The sequence below is a fragment of the Eufriesea mexicana genome, unplaced genomic scaffold (genome assembly GCF_001483705.2).
Source record: "Eufriesea mexicana isolate 0111107269 unplaced genomic scaffold, ASM148370v2 scaffold994, whole genome shotgun sequence".
NCBI classification, from domain to species: Eukaryota; Metazoa; Arthropoda; class Insecta; order Hymenoptera; family Apidae; genus Eufriesea; species Eufriesea mexicana.
The window spans coordinates 175377-200270 of NW_016909129.1; the positions used below are offsets into that span (position 1 = coordinate 175377).

The 24894-nt window shown below is 33.0% G+C and overlaps 5 protein-coding genes across 9 annotated transcripts in view; 3 read left to right on the forward strand and 2 right to left on the reverse strand.

The window, feature by feature from the left end:
- Nucleotides 1-5421, forward strand: part of LOC108547339 (nephrin) — a 99426-nt gene extending 94005 nt beyond the window's left edge. The window contains exons 9-15 of the mRNA XM_017899810.1: nucleotides 613-772; nucleotides 1105-1456; nucleotides 1579-1580; nucleotides 3004-3270; nucleotides 4235-4474; nucleotides 5057-5169; nucleotides 5341-5421. Of these exons, the coding sequence (XP_017755299.1) occupies nucleotides 613-772; nucleotides 1105-1456; nucleotides 1579-1580; nucleotides 3004-3270; nucleotides 4235-4474; nucleotides 5057-5169; nucleotides 5341-5421 (1215 nt within the window). The remainder of the gene's footprint in view (nucleotides 1-612; nucleotides 773-1104; nucleotides 1457-1578; nucleotides 1581-3003; nucleotides 3271-4234; nucleotides 4475-5056; nucleotides 5170-5340) is intronic.
- A 2911-nt stretch (nucleotides 5422-8332) lies between these two features.
- Nucleotides 8333-9596, forward strand: Trax (Translin associated factor X). 2 transcript variants are annotated; one of them, XM_017899812.1, is made up of 2 exons: nucleotides 8333-8405; nucleotides 8635-9596. In XM_017899812.1, the coding sequence occupies exons 1-2, from the start codon at nucleotides 8390-8392 to the stop codon at nucleotides 9459-9461; spliced, it is 843 nt and encodes a 280-aa protein (XP_017755301.1). In that variant the 5' UTR covers nucleotides 8333-8389; the 3' UTR covers nucleotides 9462-9596. The 2 variants fall into 2 exon arrangements, with proteins under 2 accessions (XP_017755301.1, XP_017755302.1); XM_017899813.1 differs by having other exon boundaries at nucleotides 8348-8405; nucleotides 8638-9596.
- Nucleotides 9597-10063: 467 nt separating this feature from the next.
- On the reverse strand, nucleotides 10064-11683 carry LOC108547290 (probable serine/threonine-protein kinase fhkE). Its single transcript, XM_017899740.1, has 5 exons — nucleotides 11588-11683; nucleotides 11289-11363; nucleotides 11019-11228; nucleotides 10489-10949; nucleotides 10064-10430 (listed from the first exon to the last, which is right to left on the reverse strand). Exons 1-5 carry the CDS (start codon nucleotides 11681-11683, stop codon nucleotides 10064-10066), a joined length of 1209 nt encoding a protein of 402 aa, XP_017755229.1.
- A 3528-nt stretch (nucleotides 11684-15211) lies between these two features.
- Nucleotides 15212-20691, reverse strand: LOC108547316 (WD repeat-containing protein 20). Of its 4 annotated transcripts, XM_017899776.1 has the most exons (5): nucleotides 20651-20691; nucleotides 20210-20579; nucleotides 19385-19567; nucleotides 17407-18798; nucleotides 15212-15377 (listed from the first exon to the last, which is right to left on the reverse strand). In XM_017899776.1, exons 2-5 carry the CDS (start codon nucleotides 20477-20479, stop codon nucleotides 15306-15308), a joined length of 1917 nt encoding a protein of 638 aa, XP_017755265.1. In that variant the 5' UTR covers nucleotides 20480-20579; nucleotides 20651-20691; the 3' UTR covers nucleotides 15212-15305. The 4 variants fall into 4 exon arrangements, with proteins under 4 accessions (XP_017755265.1, XP_017755262.1, XP_017755264.1 ...); XM_017899773.1 differs by lacking the exon at nucleotides 15212-15377 and having other exon boundaries at nucleotides 17311-18798; XM_017899775.1 differs by lacking the exon at nucleotides 15212-15377 and having other exon boundaries at nucleotides 17311-18798; nucleotides 20210-20567; nucleotides 20651-20687.
- Nucleotides 20692-22472: 1781 nt separating this feature from the next.
- LOC108547329 (digestive organ expansion factor homolog) lies at nucleotides 22473-24773 on the forward strand. Its single transcript, XM_017899798.1, has one exon. The coding sequence runs from the start codon at nucleotides 22494-22496 to the stop codon at nucleotides 24771-24773; it is 2280 nt and encodes a 759-aa protein (XP_017755287.1). The 5' UTR covers nucleotides 22473-22493.
- The last annotated feature ends 121 nt before the right edge of the window (nucleotides 24774-24894 follow it).

The window sequence follows — 24894 nt, forward strand, 5'->3', positions numbered from 1 at the left end:
CTTTCTCTTTCGCTCTGCTCCCTGTGAATCTTCATCGGGGAAAGCTCTCCTTTCTTGCTAACCTTTGTACATTGCACGCAACAGCGGGAAGAAATTGTCCGACTACTAGCCGAGGCAACGAAAACGTATTTAGCCTGGTAGAAATATCACGGAATCTCACTGTCGTTCCAAAAACTTTCCTGACCAGACCGAGAGACTCGCGAGAGATTCGGTAACTAGAGTTCGCGCGAGTTTCGAGTGTGTTTTTGCTGCGAGGTAAATTTTGAATCTTTCGCGCGTATGACAGGCTTTATGGTTGGATAGGAACCGGAGAATGCACCAAACACGGTATGTACTAACTTTTCGAAGCTTCGCCGACCACGCTGCTAACTTTTCCCGGTAACCGTAGCCGAGAAGACTTAACTATGTATGGCATACGCAACAAACCGTGAACCGTCTGCTGCTCCCCGACTGCTCCTCCGCCGTCTACCCTTTCTCGTTATTTTAGTCTGCCTGCAACGATTTCGGGAAATTTCATCACCGAAGACGCCATAGCAAACTATCGAGCGAAATCTCGACGACAATGGCCACTACAATTCTTTCACGCAGGATATTTTCCCTTTGTTTATACAGGAAGAAGAGCTCCATTACAACGTCACCGCCGGCATAGTGCTCTCGGACCACTCGCTGGTGCTTCAAAGTATAACTCGAGAATCCGCTGGAAGGTACACCTGCATGGCCGTCAATGTCGAGGGCCGCGCTAGTTCTAACATAGTGAACCTCGAGGTTATGTGTAAGTATATTTAGCCGCTCTTACCGGTAGCCGACTATGGGCCGGAAAAAATATTTCACCCGGCAAAAGTTGGCGATAATACCGGAGTCGTGTAAGTATAATACTTGCCTCTGCGAATTACCGCTGGTAAGTTGCCCAAACTGTTCCCTTTATTTTCCTCCATGTTAATGCACGCGACGTATCCCATGCAAGGTAACCGCGGGCTCGAAACATTTTACACCTGTCCCGGTGATTTTCCCGTTTTTATCGCGGAATAACGCGAATGGCGTGAGCGAAGAGCGTAAAACGTAAGACGCGACGGGATATTATCGTGGATCGCGTTTGTGTTACAGTCGCTCCCGTTTGCAAGCACGTTTTGAACTCGGCCGGTTGGAGGTATCAGAACGCAACCCCGCCACCTCTGAACGTACCCGAAGAGGTTCACGGAGCTTTGAAGCACGAAACCATCAGCTTAGTTTGCGAGGTCGAGGCGAACCCAACCGCCATCACCTTCTATTGGACCTTCAACAGCAGCGGTGACCTTAGCGACATTCCGTCCACAAAATATTCTAACGAAGGCACCTCGAGTAGACTCAATTACACTCCAGCGTCCGATATGGATTACGGAACGTTGGGATGTTGGGCCAGTAACATCGTGGGTTCCTCGAAGCAACCGTGTCTCTATCAAGTGATCGCAGCAGGTTCGTCGGAACTCGTTGACCGTTTGTCGCGTCGAGAGATCGTATCGGTCCCGTCCTCCGCGTTTCACTCGTCCCCCCAAATGCCGAAAATTTCACCGACATCGTAATTGAATATGTTTGCCGGAGGTGTATGCGCGACGCGCCGTTATTCGAGTCGTGGTCGAGGGAAAACCCAGCGAAAAGATAAACCTGCGAAACGTCCGAAGAAGAAAACTACCGCGGGATTTGGTTCATTTCGTGGAATTCATTTGGTCCGGTACAGCGTCGAGGGAAAAGCTGGTAGAAAGACCGATAGAAAAATCGGCTTAACTCGATCGATAGTTGCCCGAGGCAATATTCCATTCGATTTTAATCCCTGCTCGCGTGCACCGCTCGCGACGATCAGACGCATAATTTATTTTCGGCGGAGAAGCAACGTGTTTCTTACCTAGGTAATTATCGGAGGGCAATTTTTTATCGTGCAACGAGCGGTACTCGGCTCTCGTGGAAGCAACGCGAAACGCTTCGGCATTCTGCCGTTGGTCCACCTCCAGCACCACCACCCCGGTCGCGAGTAATTAAATCGTTAATTGAAACGATGATGCGAGGCGGTAAGTGGAAACGCCAACATAGTCGCGTCCGAATCGAACATTTTCTCTCGTTCTATTCGTCGAAATAACCACCCGCGTCTGACGAACTTACCGTTTGAGAAGCAACAGCAAACGATGATCAGAACGCGTCTGTCTCGTATAATATTGAAGCTAGAACGCGATAGAACGCGATAGAACGCGATGTTTCGCGAAAGAAAACGACTTTCAGGGGAAAATTATCCAAATAATTTGCGAGTGCAAACTCGCAATGGAACAAAGCACGGTACGCGTTAGGAATAATTTGCGAGGTACGGCTAAAGAATAAAAATGCGTAAAAAAAGGAAAGAAAGAGGGAAGAATGGTTAGCGGGATACGATTTCAAAAGGAAAGGGTTTTAAAAACGAAGAAAATCTGTTTTATCGTGGCTACACTAATCTACGCTGCTGCAAAGGATTATTCTTGTTACGCGTTACACGGGAAAACAAAAAAGAGCTGCACCGACCACATTGTCCGACGCTTGCGCGAGCTTTTTCAGACCCCTATTTGCATACAAGTGATCTCGTTAATGCAACACCATTATACAGACGTCGATAATGACGGCCGTGGAACATAATTTCATCGGTTGCAAAACGACGCAGCATCGCGTGGCAATTTTCACCGGCAAATTAAATGAAGTTGTACGAACCGCAACGCGAGTACGCCACTTTTTCCGTACTCATCGCGGCCGAGTGAAATTTTACCATACATGGTAAACAAGCTTGTATTAACGCGTCCTTTCGAAACAACGGATTTGTACATCTCGTCGTACACGTTAGCTCCATTGCCTTCACGCTCTGCGCTGTTACCATCGTTCACCGTGTAAACACCTTTGCTTTTGTTATTTCGCTATTTTAGATACGTTTACGTCTCTGGCGCGAATTTGCCTAGTTACGCGTCTTATCCGTTGCACGGCGTATGATCGAAAATGGTGTCTCGCTCGCAGGCAGACCGTACCCGTTGCAAAATTGCACGGCGTACAATCAAACCGGTTCCTGGATCAGAATATCCTGCGTGGAAGGATACGACGGTGGTCTGCCCCAGAAATTCGTGGCGATCGTGGACAAGCAACGCTTGGAGTCGGCAAGTCCTTACTGGGAGCTGGAACTTCGCAAACCGACAACGGTCGCTCTTTACGCGGTCAATATGAAGGGCTCCAGTGATCCAGTGATCATGGAAGGAGAAGCGCTAAAAGGAGTGGCCAAGTTCACCGGTGCGTAAGTACCTCTAACGCGAGTTGAACAGGCTACGCTATACAAAGAGGCGGAAACGCAACGACCAGCATCCGTTTCATAAGCCGTGCGCTTTTCAAAGGATACGACTCGTCAAAGCCTTTCCCCCTCGTTTAGAGACGAACAACATTGTGTCTCGATTTCCGCGCATCTACGCATCTCGCCAAACGCAATTATACGAATTTACTCTCCCTCCCGTTCCCTCCATACGTTTATCGCGTGAGCGCTTTTATTCGTCTCTCGCCGTTCCCCTAATTCTCGATAAACGCGACCGCGGACTTTTCCGAAACCGAGAGAAGTCAGTCGGCAGAAAGAAAAAAGTAATGGCGCAAACTGATTTCATCGCTGCTGTAATATTAGAGATCGCCTTATAAATAAAATACGTAAACAAAATCTCCGTGTATCGACAAGTTCTATTTATTTCGATTAATTCGACGCGATGGAAATTTCGTTACTCGTGCAAATATTCTCAGTTGTTTGCATATATACGAATTTTCCCATTTCTCGTATTGCATTCGTTGTATAGAATTACACTTTAAATTCTGTATCGACTTCCAGTTCGTTTTCGGTAACGTGATTCCAATAATAATTAATATATTTGCCATATCAAACGGTACGGTTAACGCATTCGGTGCCGCGTGGATCGTACACGCCCCGTTCTTCTGAACTTCCCGATCGGTACTTTCGTTTCTTTCGCTGCAACTATGCAACTAGAACGGTCGTTTGTCTAAACAACTTCGTTCGAGGAAACTAGAATCGCCGGAACGAGATAGAAATCAACGACGGCTCGGCTCCTCGGGTCTCGAACCTTGAAAATTGCACGTCGAAACGATCGAAGGAGAATCGCGCGAAGAAGGAAGACAGGAGAAGCTGTATAGTTCAACTGCGTACATTGCGAAATGAATTATGTATACGTAGTAGGATCGGGGGTGATTTGGTTTATAGGCGAATCGGCATCTTCGGTGGACATGTCACCGATCCTGATTGGCCTAGGTGGAACCGCGACCGGTTTGGGCTTGATCGTGACCGGAGTGCTAATGGCGCTTTGGAGGAAACACGCGGCCACTCCGGCGAAACCAAAGCCACCCCAACAACCCAGTATCGCGACTTTCGCCGGTAAAGGTGAAGAAGAGGACGGAAATCCTGATCTTATACCCACCACGGCCTTGACCAATCACCTGACAGGTAAGTTGCACCGTGTGCCACGTATTCCCTTACGTTACATATTATCCAAACTTGCGTTCCACACGTGCGCACGTAGCCACGTTTCTGCGTCGTCCACGGATCTACAGGTGAACTCGAACGGAAAAAGATACCGGCTTCATTCGCGTTCGATCGCATAGTCGAAAAATAACCCACCGTCTCGTCTGGTGAACCACTACTCGAGCTGATGAAAGTGCTCCGTTTAAACGAGAATCGCAAATATATCGAGTCTCGTCCTAAACCGCGATCGCGGTTAACGATACTTTCAAGAAAATTGCTCGCCGGAAACGCGTGCGTTACGTCCACTACGCTCGCGGCGGATGCACCCAGTCGGAAATCGAACACTCGTCCGCGAGAAGGTCCTCTATGAAAGCCGTTGAAAGACGTACGCACGATCGATGACGAGACGTCTTTCTTGCGATCTTGCAAAAAGAGAAAACTATCCGAAATACGCGATCCGCGCGAGAACTATGACACTGCAATTTTTCTGCATCTTCGGCTCTTCGAATCTCAAAGAGGCGCGCGAAAAGAGAGAAAAGATGACTACGGGGAAATTTTTTCCAGATAGGAAGCTTCTACATTACGGTTCCCTGCCACGAAGGCCACGCCAGCTGGAAGGACGAGAAATGTCCCACGACGTCGTAGAAGACACGGACTATCCGCGAGCATCGCCGAACGTAAGTAACCGAAATTCCTTTTCGCTTTGTCGTTGTTGGAAAAAAAACGAGAGAGCGTGTCGTTGTAGAATAATGACGGTGTTCGATCGGCAAGTCTTGCTGTAAATCGATCTAACGTCGCAGTAACAGTGGAAGTGGTTCCGTCAAGAAGACGCATGACTCTGTTTACAGACATTCTATAGTCTTCAGAGGCCACATCGGTATTCGGAAACGGTGATCAGAAGTGCCGTGATTCAGGAGAGCTGCATTTAAGGGTGGACCAAGGGACGAAAAAACGTCGTAAGAGGACGGTCGGTGAGGAGCTTGGTCTTAGCCCTGTCGCAACACGTGAAAATCAAAAGGACTCAAAGCCATGCTTATGCAACATTGTACACGTTTAAGCGTACGAAGATATTTATTAGCAACTCGATAACAGTATGCCTTTGTAAATATTGTATATAAATAAAACACATCGATTTCGTGTTATGCGTTTGTATTGCACGAATATTCTCTCCATATTCTCTTCATATTCTCTCCATATTCTCTCCATATTCTCTCCATATTCTCTCCATATTCTCTCTCGGTCAACGTTCCTCGACCTCTGCTGGACGATCAATTTCCCCGTGTTAAAACTTTCATCAATTTTCAACGCGACGAAAAATAAATATGTACACGTTCAGTCCGTGTTCTGTCTATATTTTCCTTGCCTCCTTATTCGATTTTACTTCGCTTGGTAGAATTAAAGAAAAGAAATTTAAATTTGTCGTGGTTATCGGATATAATAAATTGGCCGTAAATAAAGCGGATTGTATGCGCGAAGCTCGAAATGCTCGGAAAGTTTCTACGGCACCACCCAAAGTACGTCTTTCATAGGTCGTTTTATGTAAAATACCCTGGAACCAAGGAAAAAAATGGTCCTACCGTTTCTTTTGGATTCGAATCGAGCCCTGGACTATTTCCGCAAGAGATTTAATGCATCCGCGAACGTTAAATGCACTTGGTAAAAAGGGAATGGCGCTATCTCGTATAGTAGTTGAGAACAAAGCTTGGAAACGTATATCTTCGAAACAGACCAAAAGGTGATCGCATAAACTGCTCGGTTGCTGTTGAAATCCAGGTCAAGGAAAGGACGCGATTTATCGTGGCCTCGTTTCCAGATAATCTTTGTTTCAAGACGCGAGAATCTCAGACACTTAATGAGAATTTTCTTCTATCTGTCTCTTTTGTTTTATACTGCAATCTCGGTGGTGTCTTTTATCGCGACTAAATACATTGCACTGACCTAGTCGGGTTACTTACGGCTGAAACCTCTTCGATCGAGCATATCATTTTTCCTAACATCCTACCAACAACCTCGTAAGTAACGAGTAAGTAATGTTTCGCTGTTCCAATATCGACACTCCATTTTTCGATCCGTAACCACAGTAGTCTGAGAATCTGTGTACACTATATATACGAAGAAATCCTTTTCGTTAATTTCGAATATTTGCAAATTTTTTTCAAATATTTATCAATTATTTCTGTTCTTATCAAATATTTCCTGTAAATTTTATAAAGAACAATTTCAATCGCATATTTCTTCTGGTTGTTATTTACTTAAAGATTGACGCCGATTAAATTGAAATAGTTTAAATATCTTCGAAATTAAACTATAATTCTTAAGCGTAAAAATCTCCAATATTTTTACTCCGAATCAAGTAACCTTTACAGGATTTAGTTTTAATTTCAACCATCGATAGCGCTGTAATCTTACTCTACACAGACTCAATCGGTAACGTGGGAGATGACAAGAAATTGTAACAGTTATTACCTTATGAGACTTCGTTGATGTTGACAAAAAATCAATCATTAAATAATACGAAGCTTTTTCTTTGTATTGAACAGTGAATTTAGAATAATATTCGATTCTTAATAATATTAATTATTGTTTTAGAAAGAAGAAAAGTATAGTTCCCTGTATTCAGATTTATAACTATGAGTCTTATTATTAAATAACTAACGAATAAACAATATTTATCGATTAATTATTCAACGATAGAATAGACATACTATTTATACAAATTAATTAATACTTATATGAAGTAAAAAATTATTATATACATATTGTTTTATATATATATATTATAATAAAATTTGTCGACCTATAAATTTTATACCCCCGTACTTTTAATTTTGTAATATCATAATTATATGCGATACATTTCTATTTTTCCATAAATTTCGATATTCTGGAAATTATACACAGACTCTTTTTTTCTTGTTTTTACTCTAAATTATCTTTGTACCATACGTTTCAGTGTCTTTACAGTAATCCTACCATTTTAATGTCATTCCCAACGTTACCGATTCAGCCTAAAATAAGATTACAATATGTAAAGTTTAAATTAAAACTGAATTTTAATATGAATTTATTAATAAGGTATAAGATGGAATATTTTATATTTATAAATGAAGAATAGATTCTATATTTCCACTTTAGTCTACGTTATAATTAATTAAATTCTACAATAATACCACGATGAGTTCGAATACAACGTAGCTCTTAGCTTAGTGTCGTTCATCAAAGATAAATTTATTGTACTTTTTGATATATTCACCTCAACAAATTTCTAGATAAACGATGTCAATTTCCAGATCGCCCCACGTAGAGGTTTACTACGCAGTTGAGACTCTACGCTTACGCAACGACGTATATTGCGCAAAGCTAACCACCACATACAATTATGGGACGTATATTGTGCACGATACTATCCTATTGTCAGGTGCTAAATTTTTTATTAATGCTTGTAACTTATAATTTCATAGCACGAACCAAGTTTTTAACCAAAATATTATTAAAGGTTCCATAAAATAATACTTTAGTTTTAATAAAACTATCCAATGTTTATTAATAAATAAAATACAAAAATTAAATGTTGAATTTTCATTTAGATGCTATAAAAGTTTTTAATTTATTAATATGTTAAATGCATCTTGTAGAAGTATAATAATAATTTAGTTATTTTTATAAGTGAATATTTATACAATAGACTTTATCTTAACACTCTGTTTTTATTCGTTTAAAAATATATTAGACGATATATCTATTCTGTATTTTATCTATGGTATGCATAGAGCAACGTACATGTATTGAGAGTCAAATCTAGTCTATATTTGGTTAATGCTATTATATACGAATTGATTGTTGGCTAAGATTGTATTTACAACTTATCAATTTGATGCTAATGTAAAAGTAATCGTTATGTCTCAATCCAGAGGTATATTACTGAAATTACAAAAGTTCTAAGTATATTTTATGCCATTTACATTTTCGTGTCAGTCATAGGCTTGTTATAAATCGCTTCTACTTTTAATACGACGCATATATACTTCACATTTGCATTCTCATTATTGAAATAAACTGATATAAAAAAGATATTAACTAACTGTATTCTGACAATTTAAAAAAGAAAAAATATGATTTTCTTATTTTATGGTTGGACAAAGGAGATCGCAAAAATCGTGGAAGACATCGCTGCAATAAGAAGATTAACATTGGTGACAAGAGGAAAGAAGTTGTGGAAAGTATAGATGAAAATAATTTGATCTTAAAACAGTTTCAAGCATATGCGATTGAATTAGATGATAAACACGATCGTTTTGAAAGAATTGTCAAAATTAACAGAGATATTAATATAGAGAGTAAAAGGATTATTTTTCTTTTACATACCTTAGATAAAAAAAATAAACAAGATAGTATATTATATGAAGCTGAATCGAGACTACAGAATGTCGCGCAAAATCTTTTTAAAGGTATTGCACAAGAATTAGAAAATCATTGTCCATATCTTTATTCTAATGCTTATCATGCTGGTTTGGAAGAATACATAGAAGCTGTTACATTTTATCAATATTTAAATAACTGTGATGTGGGAAATTTGGAGGAGATACAAAAAGCACTTACCTATACAATTCCTGAAAAGTCTGAAATTAAAACCATAGAAATTTTAATTACTCCTTTTAAATATGTCTTGGGCATTGCTGATTTGACCGGAGAGTTAATGCGTCAATGTATCAATAACTTGGGAACTGGTGATAGAGTTAGTTGTTATGAAACATGCAATTTTGTTAGATGTATGTATAAGGGTTTCCTTGGTTGTGGACATATGTCACATAGAGGTATAAACAGAAAAATTTTTACACTTAAACAAAGTCTTCATAAAATAGAAAATGTTTGTTACACGATTAAAGTACGGGGTTCAGAAATACCAAACCTTTCGCTTGTAGATGTAGCTACTGAAGAGGAAAATGATGAAAGATATAAAAATTATTAAAGATTTATAAATATTGAAAAATGCGTCGGTACTGAATTTGGAGATAGTCACAAATTGTAGGCGTTTGGATGTCAGAATCTTCAATAATTACTACCCACTAATAATTATATACTATAATTACTAGTTACTATACTATTATATACCACATATACTACTATACTATTATAATTAAATACTGTAATTATATACTAGATGTAATTATTATTATGTCATCTAACTTCGTATTACTTTAACTTTACTATTTCTTATCGTTATTATTCTACTATAATTCTCTTTTATACTTCGATTCTGTATCAACTTTCTCTTCTGTTATCAAGATTGTTATCGAGATACATACAGTTTGTTATCATGTGTACAAATGGACCTTTCTCCATTGAATAAATAAATAAGTAAATAAAAAAAATAAACCAATTCTTGTTGGATTATACTTACTTTTTTAATTTTTACATTATAAAAAGGCTATTCAAGTATATCATTTTTACATTTTCATATTTCTTAGACTAGTGTACATATTTATGTAAATATAAAAATAAATATATATTCATGTGGATGAATAATATAGAAATATCTGAACATCTTAGAATGAAAAAATATTAATTTCTTTAATCAATCATATCATCTTGTTGCTCACTTTCATTTTCATCAGAGTACATTTCCTCATCATCTAAACTTTCAATATCACTTGAAGGATCATACTCAGATTCATCAATGGATTCCTCATCAGATTCATCTACAGATGAATCTTCCATTCCACTTACAGTTTCCAAAGCTGTTTGTATTTGTGTTTGTTTACGACTTCTTCTATTATGTTTACTTGTAACATTTGTACTAGTATGTTTGAATTGTATTTTATGCTGAGGATTTTTACGATAACATTGGATGCCATAGGGACACTCTTCTCTATTATCAGGGAGATCATAATCAGAATCTTCAGGATGACTAAATTTAGTTTTATGTTGTGAACTTCTCCTGTTAAAAAATTTTCTTTATGAAATTCTTAAAATAAAAGGAAAAGATATCAACTTACCTATAACATTCTTTTCCATATTTGCACTTTGTTCTTCTAAAATCATTTACAACTGTTTTAGTTAAACCTCCTGATCCATGTGCTTCTTCTAGAATAGAAGACTTTGTATCTATTGTTGTGACATTTCCATTGTCCTTCTGTATAGAAGGAACATCGAAATTCTCCTTAAGATTTAGAGTTTTGTCATTTATAGAAGTATTTTCATTTATATTTTGAACTTCATAATCATCTTTCTCCATTACAGATGAGTTGTATGTACTTTGTGATTTGTATATTAATCCACAATTCAAGTCTTGTATTTTATCTTTAATTTCATCATATGGTAAATTATTTTTATTTATAACATTTTCTCCAGTAGTTACTTTAATTATATCATTATTATTATTCAAATTATCTCCTTCTCCTGATTCTGAACAGAGCTTTTTATCATATATGGTTTCAGAATCTACAACTTCGTTAACCTATAATTTAATTATTAAAAATATTGAAATTCAGTTGTATTATCATTTGCTGCGACGTCAATTTAATACTTTTCGTTTTAATGTGTTGTCCTTGTTATTTTCCATTTTATCAGATACTGATATGATTTTAAACCAACATTTATCCAGTACTAGAGTGCAAATGTCTCCAGGTTTTATCGGGACTGTAACACCTAGTTTAAGAAACTGCCATCGCGATGATTCGATAGATTTCATGTAACATGGTGAAACCTGATAGTAAGAAATAATTCCTATAAAACACTAATGAATTTATTATACATATTATTATATATATAATAAAAATCAAGAATTTCTTCTTACCGGTATTATTGTCATTTCATTATCAGATGTTAAATTTATTATTGCTGCCTGTTTTATAACTCGGTCATCATCGCACTGAAATTCAAATTATGTAGACTAGGTTCATAATTCATAATTCACACAAGTTTCACATTGAAAATACGAAAACATGTCACGATTAAGGTATAGGCACAATATGTATACACGAAAAGAAATAAGCTTTGTTGAATAAAGTATACTTGACAACGCATGCGTGAGAAAGGTATAAAATGTTACAGTTTACAAAAAAAGTGGGTTATTTTGCATAATTAAATACTTACTCCAGTTACACTTCGACTAATGATATTACTACCTATTTCCAGGTCCACTTTTTGTACCGTATCATTATCTAAACGCAATATTTGTAATTTTTTCATTTCTCAGGTGTATTAAATTTTCAGAAAAATTCTCAATTATATCATGTAAAAGGTTTTTCATATTGTAAAAATAGTTACGAAATACAATTTTGTTGTAGCAATAAAAATGCGTTGCATAAATGTTAAGAAAAGGAAAGTAAATAAAAAAAGGAAATAAATCGAATATAATCGCAGATGGCCGAGCAAATAACATTACGAAAAGTTTTTAGTACCTGTAATATTATTTACGAAACTCATAATAAGTAAGATTTATATAACTACATTTACTAAAATAATTCCGCAATTTTGGGTAATTGTTGTAAAGAAAAATATACGACAGCAATAACAATTAAATTTTTTTTCATTTATAATTACAAAGAATGTACACTTTTATAAACAAATGAAGTAAAATGTAAACAAAACTAATAATTTAACGGTATCATAAAATTGTGTGAAAATATTCTATAAAAAATCAGTAGATACGAAATGACCGGTTATTCGTATATGCATTAGCATAGATGTAATCAGCCAGACTGGTCAACTAATTCGTAATAAAATATTCCTTTGCATTGTTGTATTAATGATAATATTATGTAAATTATAACTATAGATTTCTTTGATATAAAGAAATCTTGTTCGCTTTTCCAAAACGAAAAACATTTTCAAAAAATAGTAACTAATATTTGAAGAAACAAAGATTTCGTATCAAAATAGAGAAGTTTAAAAAATGCATTCTCATTGAACGAAATAATTGTATTGTAATTAGTATAAAATATTAATTAATAAATTCGACACGGCAACTTCTGGTCAGTACTGATCATGAAATCAAACATATTATTTATTATGAACTTGTTATATAGCTTACAATGTAGGAACATTATAAATCTCGGATTCAATAAATCAAATATAGTTTGGTATCTAACAGGCCAGCCTTCGATTACTTCCGGCTTAATAACGCATATCAATATAAGAGACGTTCAACCAACAAATACAATTTGAAAATTAATCATTCGTCTCGACACATGACAACGCGATTCACGACATTAGCATAATTCTCACTTTTGTTACTTACAATTAGGTAATTAGTCAATGTCAGCATACGCACGTATCACAGTACACCTCGAGGAGTTTAAATGGAAAGGAGCAATGTTGTGTATTTATTATTTGTTGAAAGGTAGATAATGTCGCACGTCACGTAATTTTCTGGTTCCAAGTCATCCAATGAAACTTGTCGTTGGTTCTTGCCTTAAATATAAACAATTATGAAAACTATGATGCTGTTATTGTTGCAATAACATATTTAAATTTATTTATTTAACATAAAAACAGGGCTGTCATTGTTTTCTCTTGCACACAATATTAAAACATATATTACAAAACATTTCTGTATACTCATTTGCATCAAAACAGAATTTATTAATATATACACAATACGTATATATATCTTATAATTCATTTACTTATAACGTAAAATACGAATATACAAAAAGATATCTTTTCAGATACTTTTAATACTTTTATAAAAAAATTTTGGAAAAAGTATATCATCGTTAAAACCAGTGATTCTTAATAACTAAAATATAAATTAAATCTATTATGCGTGTAACAATCGTAAAATATTTATGAATATTATTTGAATGCATGCCATGACAAATATATTATTGTCTAAGAAACACTGGTTCATAATTACCTAAATTATATGATTAACTTGTCACTTTACTGATTAGCTTGTCGTGTAATAATAAATAAATACGTTTATCAATACGATGTTATATTTCCTTTGCATTTCATCACTAAATTATTGATATTTTTAAAAAATGCCCATGATACAAGATGAAAAATGTATCATCATTTTCAAACTGTTTAAAAATTACAACAATACAAATTGTTCTTTCATTCTGATATTAATATTATAACACGCACGCGCGCGCGAGCGCGCATGTGTATACATTTTTCTCTCCTCTCTCTCTTTCTCTCTCTCTCTCTCCCCCTCTCACTCTCTCTCTCTCTCTCTCTCTCTCTCTCTCTCTCTCTCTTTCTCTTTCTCTCATGCGTAGACGCAGTATGCGCACATACACGCGCACGTTTAATTGTCTATATTAATAAAGTAATAAATAGTATCGCCGTGTGGAATATGTAATATGAAATACTGTCCATCATTAGAATATTCAGTAACTATTTGTTCATATATTCATAATTATTTGTTTACTGTGATAGACTTTCGTATCTGAGAACTATATAAAAATATTTGTTTATTCGTTGTAAAAATGATTCATTGTTATTTTGTAATAACATATAGAAACTTTATAAATAGAATTAAAAGACATAATATTTATTTCACAATAAGCTCTTTTAAAAAGCTTCATACAGAAATTAAATAGAAATCTACAGCAACTATTTTAGCAATATATGATATACAACTTACTTCTTCAGTTAGACTTTTAATTAATTACTTGTGATTAATGTCTTTTAGCTCTCAGATATAAAGTCGCTTTTTACGCTACGTTTTCAACTGATCGTACATCGACGATGCACTCATTATAGATTTTCAATAAAGCGAACAAGTTTCTTGAGAACATATTCGTGTAACTATAATATAGAACAAATAAAAAATTTCTTTACTTAATTTACGATTTCATTAAGGCAATTTAATTAGCATCAACCAGAGTATATTCCTGAACTGCATTAACAAGAAGTGAAGCATAAAGAAGGAATGTTATAACATATATTTTATAACATATATCATTATATTATAACATATATGTTCTAACATATATCATTATAACATATATTTTCAGTAAATACTTCTTAAAATTAACAACGTAAAAAAATAATATTTATTAAAATTCATACTGAAAAATGAAATAACAGGAATTTTGCGTTATATACTATTTAATTCACTTTTTTTCATATGTAACATTACTCAAGATAAAAATAATTAATTCCTAGTAACAAATATGCAAATTAAAATACTGCTTAAAATATTTTATATTTACATATTGCTCTGACTGATTACAATAGTTAAACTGCTTGTTAATCTATGCCACAAGAAGCAAACTATTTAAAATCATATTTCTGAATAATTATATTGATAACATAAAAAAGTTTCTGACAATATATATAAGCATTTAGTATTAACACCATTCAATTCAAATTTATTTTCCTAAGAGGATCTTATTGGAATGATTTAGTACAGTATGTAAGATCAAACATACATATGTATACATATATACATGTACACACAATTTACTTATTACTTTCGCTCGATTTTCTTACAAAATTTGTATAACATTATGAAATTTGAACGTCTTTATCATATTAAAAGGCGAGAAAAAAAAAAAGAAAAAATGGAAAAAGAAGTGAAACTGGAAGAAAAAAGAAAAAATTGTAAAGCAAAGGTAATTAGTATTCGTAAGAAATAACTTACCAAATGAATATGTATTTTTAAGCAATCAATTATTAGATGTTTTAAAAAATTACCTATTTTTCAAACAATACTGGAATAATTTTCACTTGGCCATACATAATATAAGTGACGATAATGGGTATATGGCTGAAACTGCATTTTTGAGGATTGCAGCGTACGCATTAGCGGGACGTATTCTTCTTCGTGCTTTGAAGTTGTGTTAATATCTGGTTCTGGCTATACTATGGTACCTCCACTTTCTGCAGGACTGACAACGTGAAGAGCATTTCCAACCTGTCCTATTCCTGGCTGTAATTAGAAGAAGGTAATTTGGTAATTCATTACCAAAGATAACTTTGTTATCTTTATAAAAAATCTGCAAATATTGAAAGCATTTGAAACACAATTACAATTTCTATAGGTGCATTAAAGAACAGTGCAATAACAGCATAGAAGTATAATAAATATGTAATTTAAGAATGCCTTAGCAAGGCACATACTACTAGAACGAGCATATAAAAAATGTACTATACTACTCTGTCCGATTAAGCAATAAACAAGTAAAAAAAAAAAAAAAACAGTAAATTATTATACGTACCATGCGATAAACTCTGGGAAGACTCATCCATGATTCTCTTGCATCAGCCAAAGCATGGTACAGAACATTAATCTTTCCAATCAAAGTAAAAAATTAATGCCCCACCGGCTTAAGAAACAAGCACAAGCATCTTCCGATAAAATTATAAGACTGTCACTATAAAAGAAGCAATGCATACTATATGAAAATTATCACAAAAATTTTAACTGGTTAAACCACTATAACATAAAGGAGCATGGGGTATTTTGATGATAGAAATGCTTTATGCAAAACACCAGGGAACTGACTTAAATATTTCAAATTACAAAAATAGTTACCTAATCATATCAAATATTACATCTAATAAAATTGCAAGAAATTGTAATATTTATATGAACACATACATATTTATATATATACACATACAGATATTGATATATGTAAATAATGATTCAATATTTCCTCTGGAGCTCTGCATTGCATCTTGTATAAAACTCAAGCAGGAAGCAAGCAGCAATATTTCATTCAAAGTTTTGCTTTATTGTACAACAAGGCAATTCATTGTTTTCAACAAAGGATTAAATGTCACATCATTATAATCCAGGACAATAGTTTAACTAAATAATTCATTGACTTTCTATCATTTGCTAAGCTAAGCTAGTAACACTTTACAGGAAAGAAAGAAGGGTTTAAGGGGCCTGCCCTGTTACAAAATCTTATGGGGCGCAAACAATGTTACTCTCAATGATGCAAACCAAATATAAATATATTCTATTTATAATCATACTAATGTATTCCTTTATTATTTATGAATATATTTTGACCAGATGATCATTAGGCACAAATATAAATGGAGGTTTATACTATGAATGAATTTTTATTATCTATGTTATCCAATTAATATTAGGATTTTATAAACTTAGATTTTGAAAAATAATCTTTTAAACTGATATCTTTCTAAAAAAAAATTAAAATAAAAAAATATTTACATAAAGCTCAGATGTTACAATGAAATATTATATTTTATGCAATAGAAAAGGCGAGGTATTTTATAAACATAAGATATAGATTGATAAATTAAATCTGTCCATTCATAGTATTATCCATCCGTACATTTCTGTAATTGATATATAATACAGACTAAAAGATATTGCTAGATTTTCAATGTATTCCAATGGCACCTTTCAATATAATTATACTGCTTTGGATAAAATGTAAACTAGGATTTAGTTTGTAAATATAAGAAAAAAAGTTCATTTATTCTCAAATAAAAATTTTAAAAATTTTATATGTACATATATATATATATACGCGCACACACACATACATATACATACATACATACATATATATAAGACTTATGATGCCGCAAGAACAATGCTCATTACAATATTAAAGATAAAAAATAACAAGAACATCCCTTCATATTTATCACATTTAATAAAGTTGTGTCACTCTAATATGTGTCTAAAAGAACATTTTTCACCTAATACAATTCAACAGTGACAATAGAAAAATTGTCCAAAGCATTATTGTATTGCCTATTTTCTTTTTATCAATAATAATGATGATTTTAAATTTTATTTCTATTTATATACAAATTGGAATTCATTACTAAAAAATCCTACTTCACAAAATTGCAATAACGATTGAAGATGGGTTACATCATAGATCGTTAGATCGTAGGGAATTAATATTGGTGTAAGGATTGCTATGATGATGTGGCCTGTGCAGAGTGCTGCTGATGGTAAGAGGACCTACCATGTGACCAGGCCTTGCCCACGTGTAGACATATCCATCTTGACATGCTGTTACGAAGCAATCTTCCCTAAACACTAATTCAGTCAATCTTTCATGTGCCAACTTCTTGCACACCAGTGGTTCTAACACTGGGCACTCATCAAACCTAGGGCACCAGGCAGTTCCTATCAACCTCATAGGATCGTCCATCACAGAACTAACCTTCTTATTTGCACCTACTAAACTTCCACTGACACTGTTCAAATTACTACTTGTATTTGAATTAGCGGTAGCTTTATCACCACCACTGTTTTGCATTATTGTGCTATTAGATGCACCACTACCTCTCATAGTGAGGCTAAAGTTCCTTTTATGATTATCACCTTTACGTTCACCAAAACCAAGGCCTGCTAACCTTTGTGTCAATGAATTTACAGTTGACACTGCTGTATTTGTACTCATGCTATTATTACTACTTTCATTATTACCACTCGCGTTTTCCTTGCAATTAACATTATTCAAATTATTATGTTTAGAATTGTTCAAGTGATGATTCGTTGTTGAACCATTTCCATTGTTGACTGTTCCAGATGTAGGAAGAATACTAGAACCTGCTGCAGATGGCCTTTGTTTCGCACACATTGGTTGTCTCAATACATCTTCTGTGATATCCCACAAACACAATTGAGTATCCTGTGATACACTGCCTAACCTATAGCATGTACCACCTGACACTCTTAATTCTGAACCACAAGAGTTTCTGTTTGAATGAATTCCTTGTGAGATCGTAGACAAACGATTGGACTTCTCATGGAAATGATTATGGTTATTATGTGGTAATGTTTCATCATCTGAACCACTGAAGTCAGGATCATGATCTCCATAAGATGTAGTATAAGGATCAAAGGCTACTACGCTTACCCAACTATGATGGCCCTGACCCCGGGCTACCACTCTCTTCTCATGAAAGCTCCAAATTGTCACAAGATCATCTTCACCACCCACAACAACATATCTTCCATCTGGAGACCAACATACACACAAAAATCCACCAAAATAACTTCTAGCTGAACCCACTAACTCCATTGTATTATATTGAAATACTCTTAGGAACCCATCTTGGGAAACAACTGCTAAGTTTGAGCCACAGGGGCTAAAGGCAAATTCATTTATACAACATCCTTCTGCACCTATTACCCATCTATATAAAGGGTTTCTTGTGGATTTTGTTTTACAAGTATATATGGCATAACCATCGCCTGACTTAAAAGACTGATAGTGAGGGGCTGTTGTACCACACAAAAGTTCTTCATTATACAAATATAATTGCCCAGAACTATGTGACACCAAGAAGAGATTGTTCGATCCAGGAACCCATTTTATACATGTCACTTTACTTTTATCTATCAATCTCTGAAACATTAAGAAACATACATTCCTTTTATTCAATAAATAATTAATATACTTATAAAAAATATTTACATTTCAAAAAGTATCATAACCATCATTAACCAGTGTAAGTTAGCAAAAAATTATATAATTAATGATTAAGTTTATTTAGTTGAATACTAGTGTATTCTATCTAAATGAAATTTACTAAAATTAGATGTTATATATGTATAATGGTATTAAATATCAAATACATGCTATAAAAAAGGTGCAATACAGAATATTATGAACTATTACATTGACTAAAATCTTTGTTTATCAATATTCAACAAAATTATATCACATTTATATCACAAAGATTGGAAAAAGTGCTAACAAGTTTTGTGTATATTATTTAAATTTATCATTTTATGATACTAATCATAGTATATAAAATATTATATTATTCAATGTTTATACAACGTATAAACTTATATTTAATAAACATATTCCCACAATTTTGGATTGTACCAGGAATATTTTACAATCTCCTTACATATTCAAAAAATTTAATTCAAAGTATATATCATCTTGACATAATTTATCATTTTTGACGTAATAAGTTACATACATCTTCATTATATAATTTGCTGAGTTCTTTTTTTATTGGATCTATTAGTTGAATTTGTCCTGTAGAGAAACCAACTAATAATGGTGCACTATCTGCAGTTGCTGTTGTTTGATTGAAATTATGGCAAGTTGGATTAGTTCCCTTATATAACTTTTTGTCCACTGGTTTATTTAAGTCCACAGCCTGAAACATTTTCATTTAACTTTAACTTATTGTAAGTTTTATAAAGTGTTAAGACTTATAAATGTAAATTTATAAATTTTAAGAATGTATTGGAATTAATACAATTTCTTTATTAATGGTCCATATATATTCTTTCAAAATAAGAAATTTTTATTAGTTATAATTGTTTATTAAATATAAAATTTTGTCATAACTAGTATTCCAAAAACAATAATAAAGATATTTCCCCCAATGACTTGCATCAGATTTGTATCTACCATTAATTATAAATTTCCTGGATATGTTGTTATTTTGTCATTTAATATATATTGTGTATTAATAAAAAGTTAAAGGTTTAACCAATTAAGATTAGATGACATTTATATTATAATTTAAATTAAATCAGGCAGACAAGTTATCAATATAAATAAAACAATAAATGTATCTAATATTAAAGCAATCATTTTACAAGGAATAAGTTTGATAAATGTAATTTTACATGCAGTAACATACAAAGTAAGAGGATTCTCTATGTTAGGTGTGGTGATAGTGCAAAGATGGAGTCTTGGTATGCGTTTTCGAGGTTAGGTTTCAATAAATCCATGCTCAATTAAATATAAATATAATAACAAACGTATTTATTATGAAAAGAGTTAAAGTTACCTTTTTAACTCCACGATAAACATAAACATAGAGCTCCTTGCCAAAATTGAAACACATTCGGTCACCAAGTCCTTGCGTACTCGTAGGATCCGCTGGGTCCGGTAAAGTTACGAAAGACACCCTAACGGATGCGCTTCCTTGACTATTCGTGTAACCGACCCTATTTGGCCTTGAATACTCCGACAAAGTCATTAGCTTATAAGTTCCTTCCCGCGTGACAAACTGTGTTTTCAAGTCCTCCTTCCCTCCACCATCCAACTGCACAGCCATCTTACCACCAGCGGTGCGACGGAGGAGCTCATCAGACACGAAAAAACCTTCGTTGGTTTCTGCCTTTCTACACGTCCGTCGCTAATTCCTTATCCGAAAGCTTTTAAAAACTGTCAAATACCAACTGGGCAGTGGCTTGTATTAAAAAACTTCCAAATAATAACAGCTTACCGGTTCTACATGCAACCGCTGCTAAGGGCGCCCCAAGTTCTATATTGAAACTGCCCGTCGTGCATTTACGATCCGTAGCTCATACTCTCAACCTCGTATGGGATAACTCTGTCCCCACCTCACTCGTAATATTTCTTCTGCTTTCATACGATAAGCAATGTAACGTAAAAATGAGTTATTGAATTCTTTAATAAATAATTTGATAAGGAAATTTTCAATATTCAATATAATAATCATTGAGATATTTGAATTAATTAAATATAAAATTAATGAAAAAAGATATATTTTAATGTGTTCTGTAAAGAATATTGTTAATATATCTATGAGTATTAATCTAGTATTTTCAATACATTTCTAATCAGACTACCAGAATGATAGAATAATACGAAGCAATTTATAAAATTTGAATATAATATAATATGTAATACAATTAGATATCTAATATGTTCATATTAAAATATATATACTTTTCTCAATGTTAGAATTTCGATTTTGTATAATCAACGCATATTGCAGTACAAAAATTAAGTAAAATTAAAGAATGCACGGCACTGTCGGCGCCGTGTTATTATTGCGCGCGCAGCATCGCCAGCTTGCCTGAATTCGTTGGCTCTGACGACCTGTCAGGAACCGGATATTTTGTAAACAACCGAGCAAAGGGTTAATTAATTTTGCCCACTTTTTTTTCTACTTCCTGCGTTTCTTTGCTATTTTACGTTATCAAGGTCTTTTGTCCATTTATCATAAATTACTTTAAACTATGATTTAATCACAAATCAGATATCCAGCAATAATAGAATTATTTCATTCCGATGTGATAAGGTAATATTCATTAAAATATATCAATGTTGATTCCAAAAACTTATATATAATTTGTTACTGTTTATCATACAATAACTTTTTAGAACTTTGATTCATCTAATTATTGATAAGATAAATAGTAATTAAAAAATTCTGTTAAACATGATAATTTATCTATTAAAATTATTAGTCACGTGATCGTCTAGAACTAAAGAATATGCTTCAAAGACTTATTTCATTTTTTCGAATCATAATTAACTTCTTCTAACTATAAATAAATATAGATTCTGATGCACTTGTCTCACTTTATTATAAATTCATGCAATGTCGTTGTTTATTAATGAGAATGATTTATAATTATATACCCTGTATGATAATTTATATATGTTGAATTATATATTAGTAATTAGTTACAAACTTGTTATTATAAATATATTTGTTAAAATTAAATTATTAAATTAAATTTAATAAATTATTATTAATTGCTATTAGCTATTTAAAATCTTTAAATTCTTAAAGTTTTGTATATTCGAATAAATATCATATGATTCATAAATATATAATATAGAATCATATTGAAAAACATTTATAGTTTACATATACGAATAACTAAATATTAATTTATTTTGAAACGTTATACATTTACCTTATACTCATATTTTATGGTATAAATTTATTATAATAAGTAATTTTTTTAAAGATAAACGAATTAATAATACTAATAATGTACATAATTTAAATTCAGCGGTCATAACCTCTATAAAATGTAGGTGGGAAATTTCATAGGCACGTTGAATACATTAAAATTTTATGGAACTAACCTCTTTTGTGATCAATTAAAGTTATACGCATATATATTTTTAAAGTGTATATTATTTTTATTTAAATATTTAATTTACATAGTTATGAAAATATGTAATCAAACATTAAACATAAATATTAAAAAAGTATTGGTGAAGACACGTGGATGAACTTTATTTTATTACTTAGAAAAAATTTACTAATCTGGTTGTTTAATTAATTTACACAATTTTCCGTGACAATGGCACGCGGTAAAAGACCAATTCGTGGTGGAAAAAGAAAATTCCATCGTTACGATGGTCGACCAAAGCCAAAAAAGAGTAAATTTAACCTAAAAGAGACTTCATATATCAAAGAACGTGATGAAAAAAATAAAGAAATTGAGAAACGTAGGCAAATGTTGGAGGAAGAGAAGTCTCAACAGCAAGAAGAAGAAGAAGAAGAAAGTGATAGTTCTAGTGAAGAACAGAACAATCCATTGCAAAACTTATTATCTTCGTTTTTAAATGCTAATAATCTACAAGTAACTGCTATTGAGTCTACTTCTGAAAGTGATACTGACAATGATAATGAGGAGAATACTGAAGCTTCTGATAATTTATCTACACAGACTAGCAATATGAATGATAAGACAGATTTAGAAAGTGATAATGAAGAAATTATAATAAAAGAAGTTGATGAAGAAGATCCTGAAACATCTCAAGAAGATGCTGGTCACTTAAGAGATCCATTTTCAATTCATTTTCATGATGATTTAAGTGATAAACTTTATGAAGCAGTTTCTACTGTTCCACAAATCGTAAGAATAGAAAAGGTAATATGGCCTGTTTTAGGGAATCTTATATACCAAATACCAAATCCCTTGGAAGATACAAAAGATACAACAAAAATTTCGAACATTTCTATTTTAGAAAATAAACAGTTTGCTAAGTGTGGTACTGTCCCTTTATTAATTGATAATGTCAATTGGAATAAATTATATATAAAATCTCAAATTCATGATAATATTGCAAAAGCAAATTATGCTAATATAAAGGATAACATGAGTACAAATCCATCTCCTATGACTTCTTTGCAGAGGGAGTTATTTTCAATAATAAATAATTATCAAGATTTATATTATCCTGAAAGAACATTTACCAATGCAGATCAAATAAGATTTGTGTATTGTTTGCATGTAATTAATCATGCATTAAAAACACGAACAAAAGTATTGCACCATAATGCAAAAATAACAAAATCAAAATATACAAATATGGCAGAAATTCCAGATGAGTATAGAGATCAAGGTCTGGTAAGACCAAAAATTTTAATAATAGTTCCTTTTAGACATTCATGTTTAAAAATTGTTGAACTATTGATATCTATTTTAATTGGAGAAGATAAAGGTGGCTCTGTAATGAATAAGAAAAGATTTATGGAAGATTTTGGTGGTAACGAATTAAAAATGCCAAAAAGAAATCCAAAACCTGAAGATTATGAATTAACATTTGAAGGAAACACAGACGATACATTCAAAATAGGAATTGCTATTACAAAAAAGACTTTGAAATTATATTCAGAATTTTATTCATCTGACATAATAATTTCATCCTTATTAGGTTTAAGAATTTTAATAGGTGCAGAAGGTGAAGCAGATAGAGATTATGATTTCTTGGCATCGATAGAATTATTAATTCTTGATCAGGTAGAATTGTTTTTAATGCAAAACTGGGATCACATGTTACACGTGTTCAATCATTTACATTTACAACCAAAAGACTTTCATGGAACAGATTTTTCTAGAGTAAGAAGTTGGTCTGTTAATGGATGGAGTAAATATTATAGGCAAACATTGATATTTTCAAGTATTCATGTACCTGAGATTTATGGAATATTTAATAAAAAATGTTATAATTATTCAGGAAAAGTAAAAATAGTAAACCCTGTTTCTTCTGGATCGATTTGTCAAGTAGTTGTACAAGTTCCACAAGTATTTCATAGATTTGAAACCACGAGTCATTCTCATGCCTTGGAATATAGAATGGAATTTTTCCTAACAAAAGTACTTGCTCAGTATAAGGATAGAATAATGAATCATACGTTAATTTTTGTACCATCTTACTTTGATTTTGTGAAATTACGAAATTATTTTAAAAAAGAAGAATATAGCTTTGTACAAATTTGTGAATATTCTAAAGATGCAAAAGTAGCAAGAGCAAGAGACATGTTTTTTCACAGTGATGCACATTTTCTCCTATATTCAGAACGATTTCACTTTTTTCGAAGGATAAGAGTAAAAGGTATAAGACATATTATATTTTATGCACCACCAACTTTCCATCAATTTTACACAGAAATGTGCAACTTAATGCAAGAAGGTAATCAAAATCCACGTTCAGGATCTGAAAGCAATATGACAGTTACCGTTTTATATTGTAAATATGATATTATGCAACTTTCTGCAATTGTGGGTACCGAAAGAGCAAATAAAATGCTTGTATCAGAAAAATCTGTCCATATGCTTATGACTGGTGAATAAGAAATAGGAAGTATGTAAATGTATTTTATACAATTGTATTAATATTAGATGTTGTATATGTAAAAATATAGTACTAAAATCTGCAATTTGTATTAATAATACAAATATTTTTACTAAGATT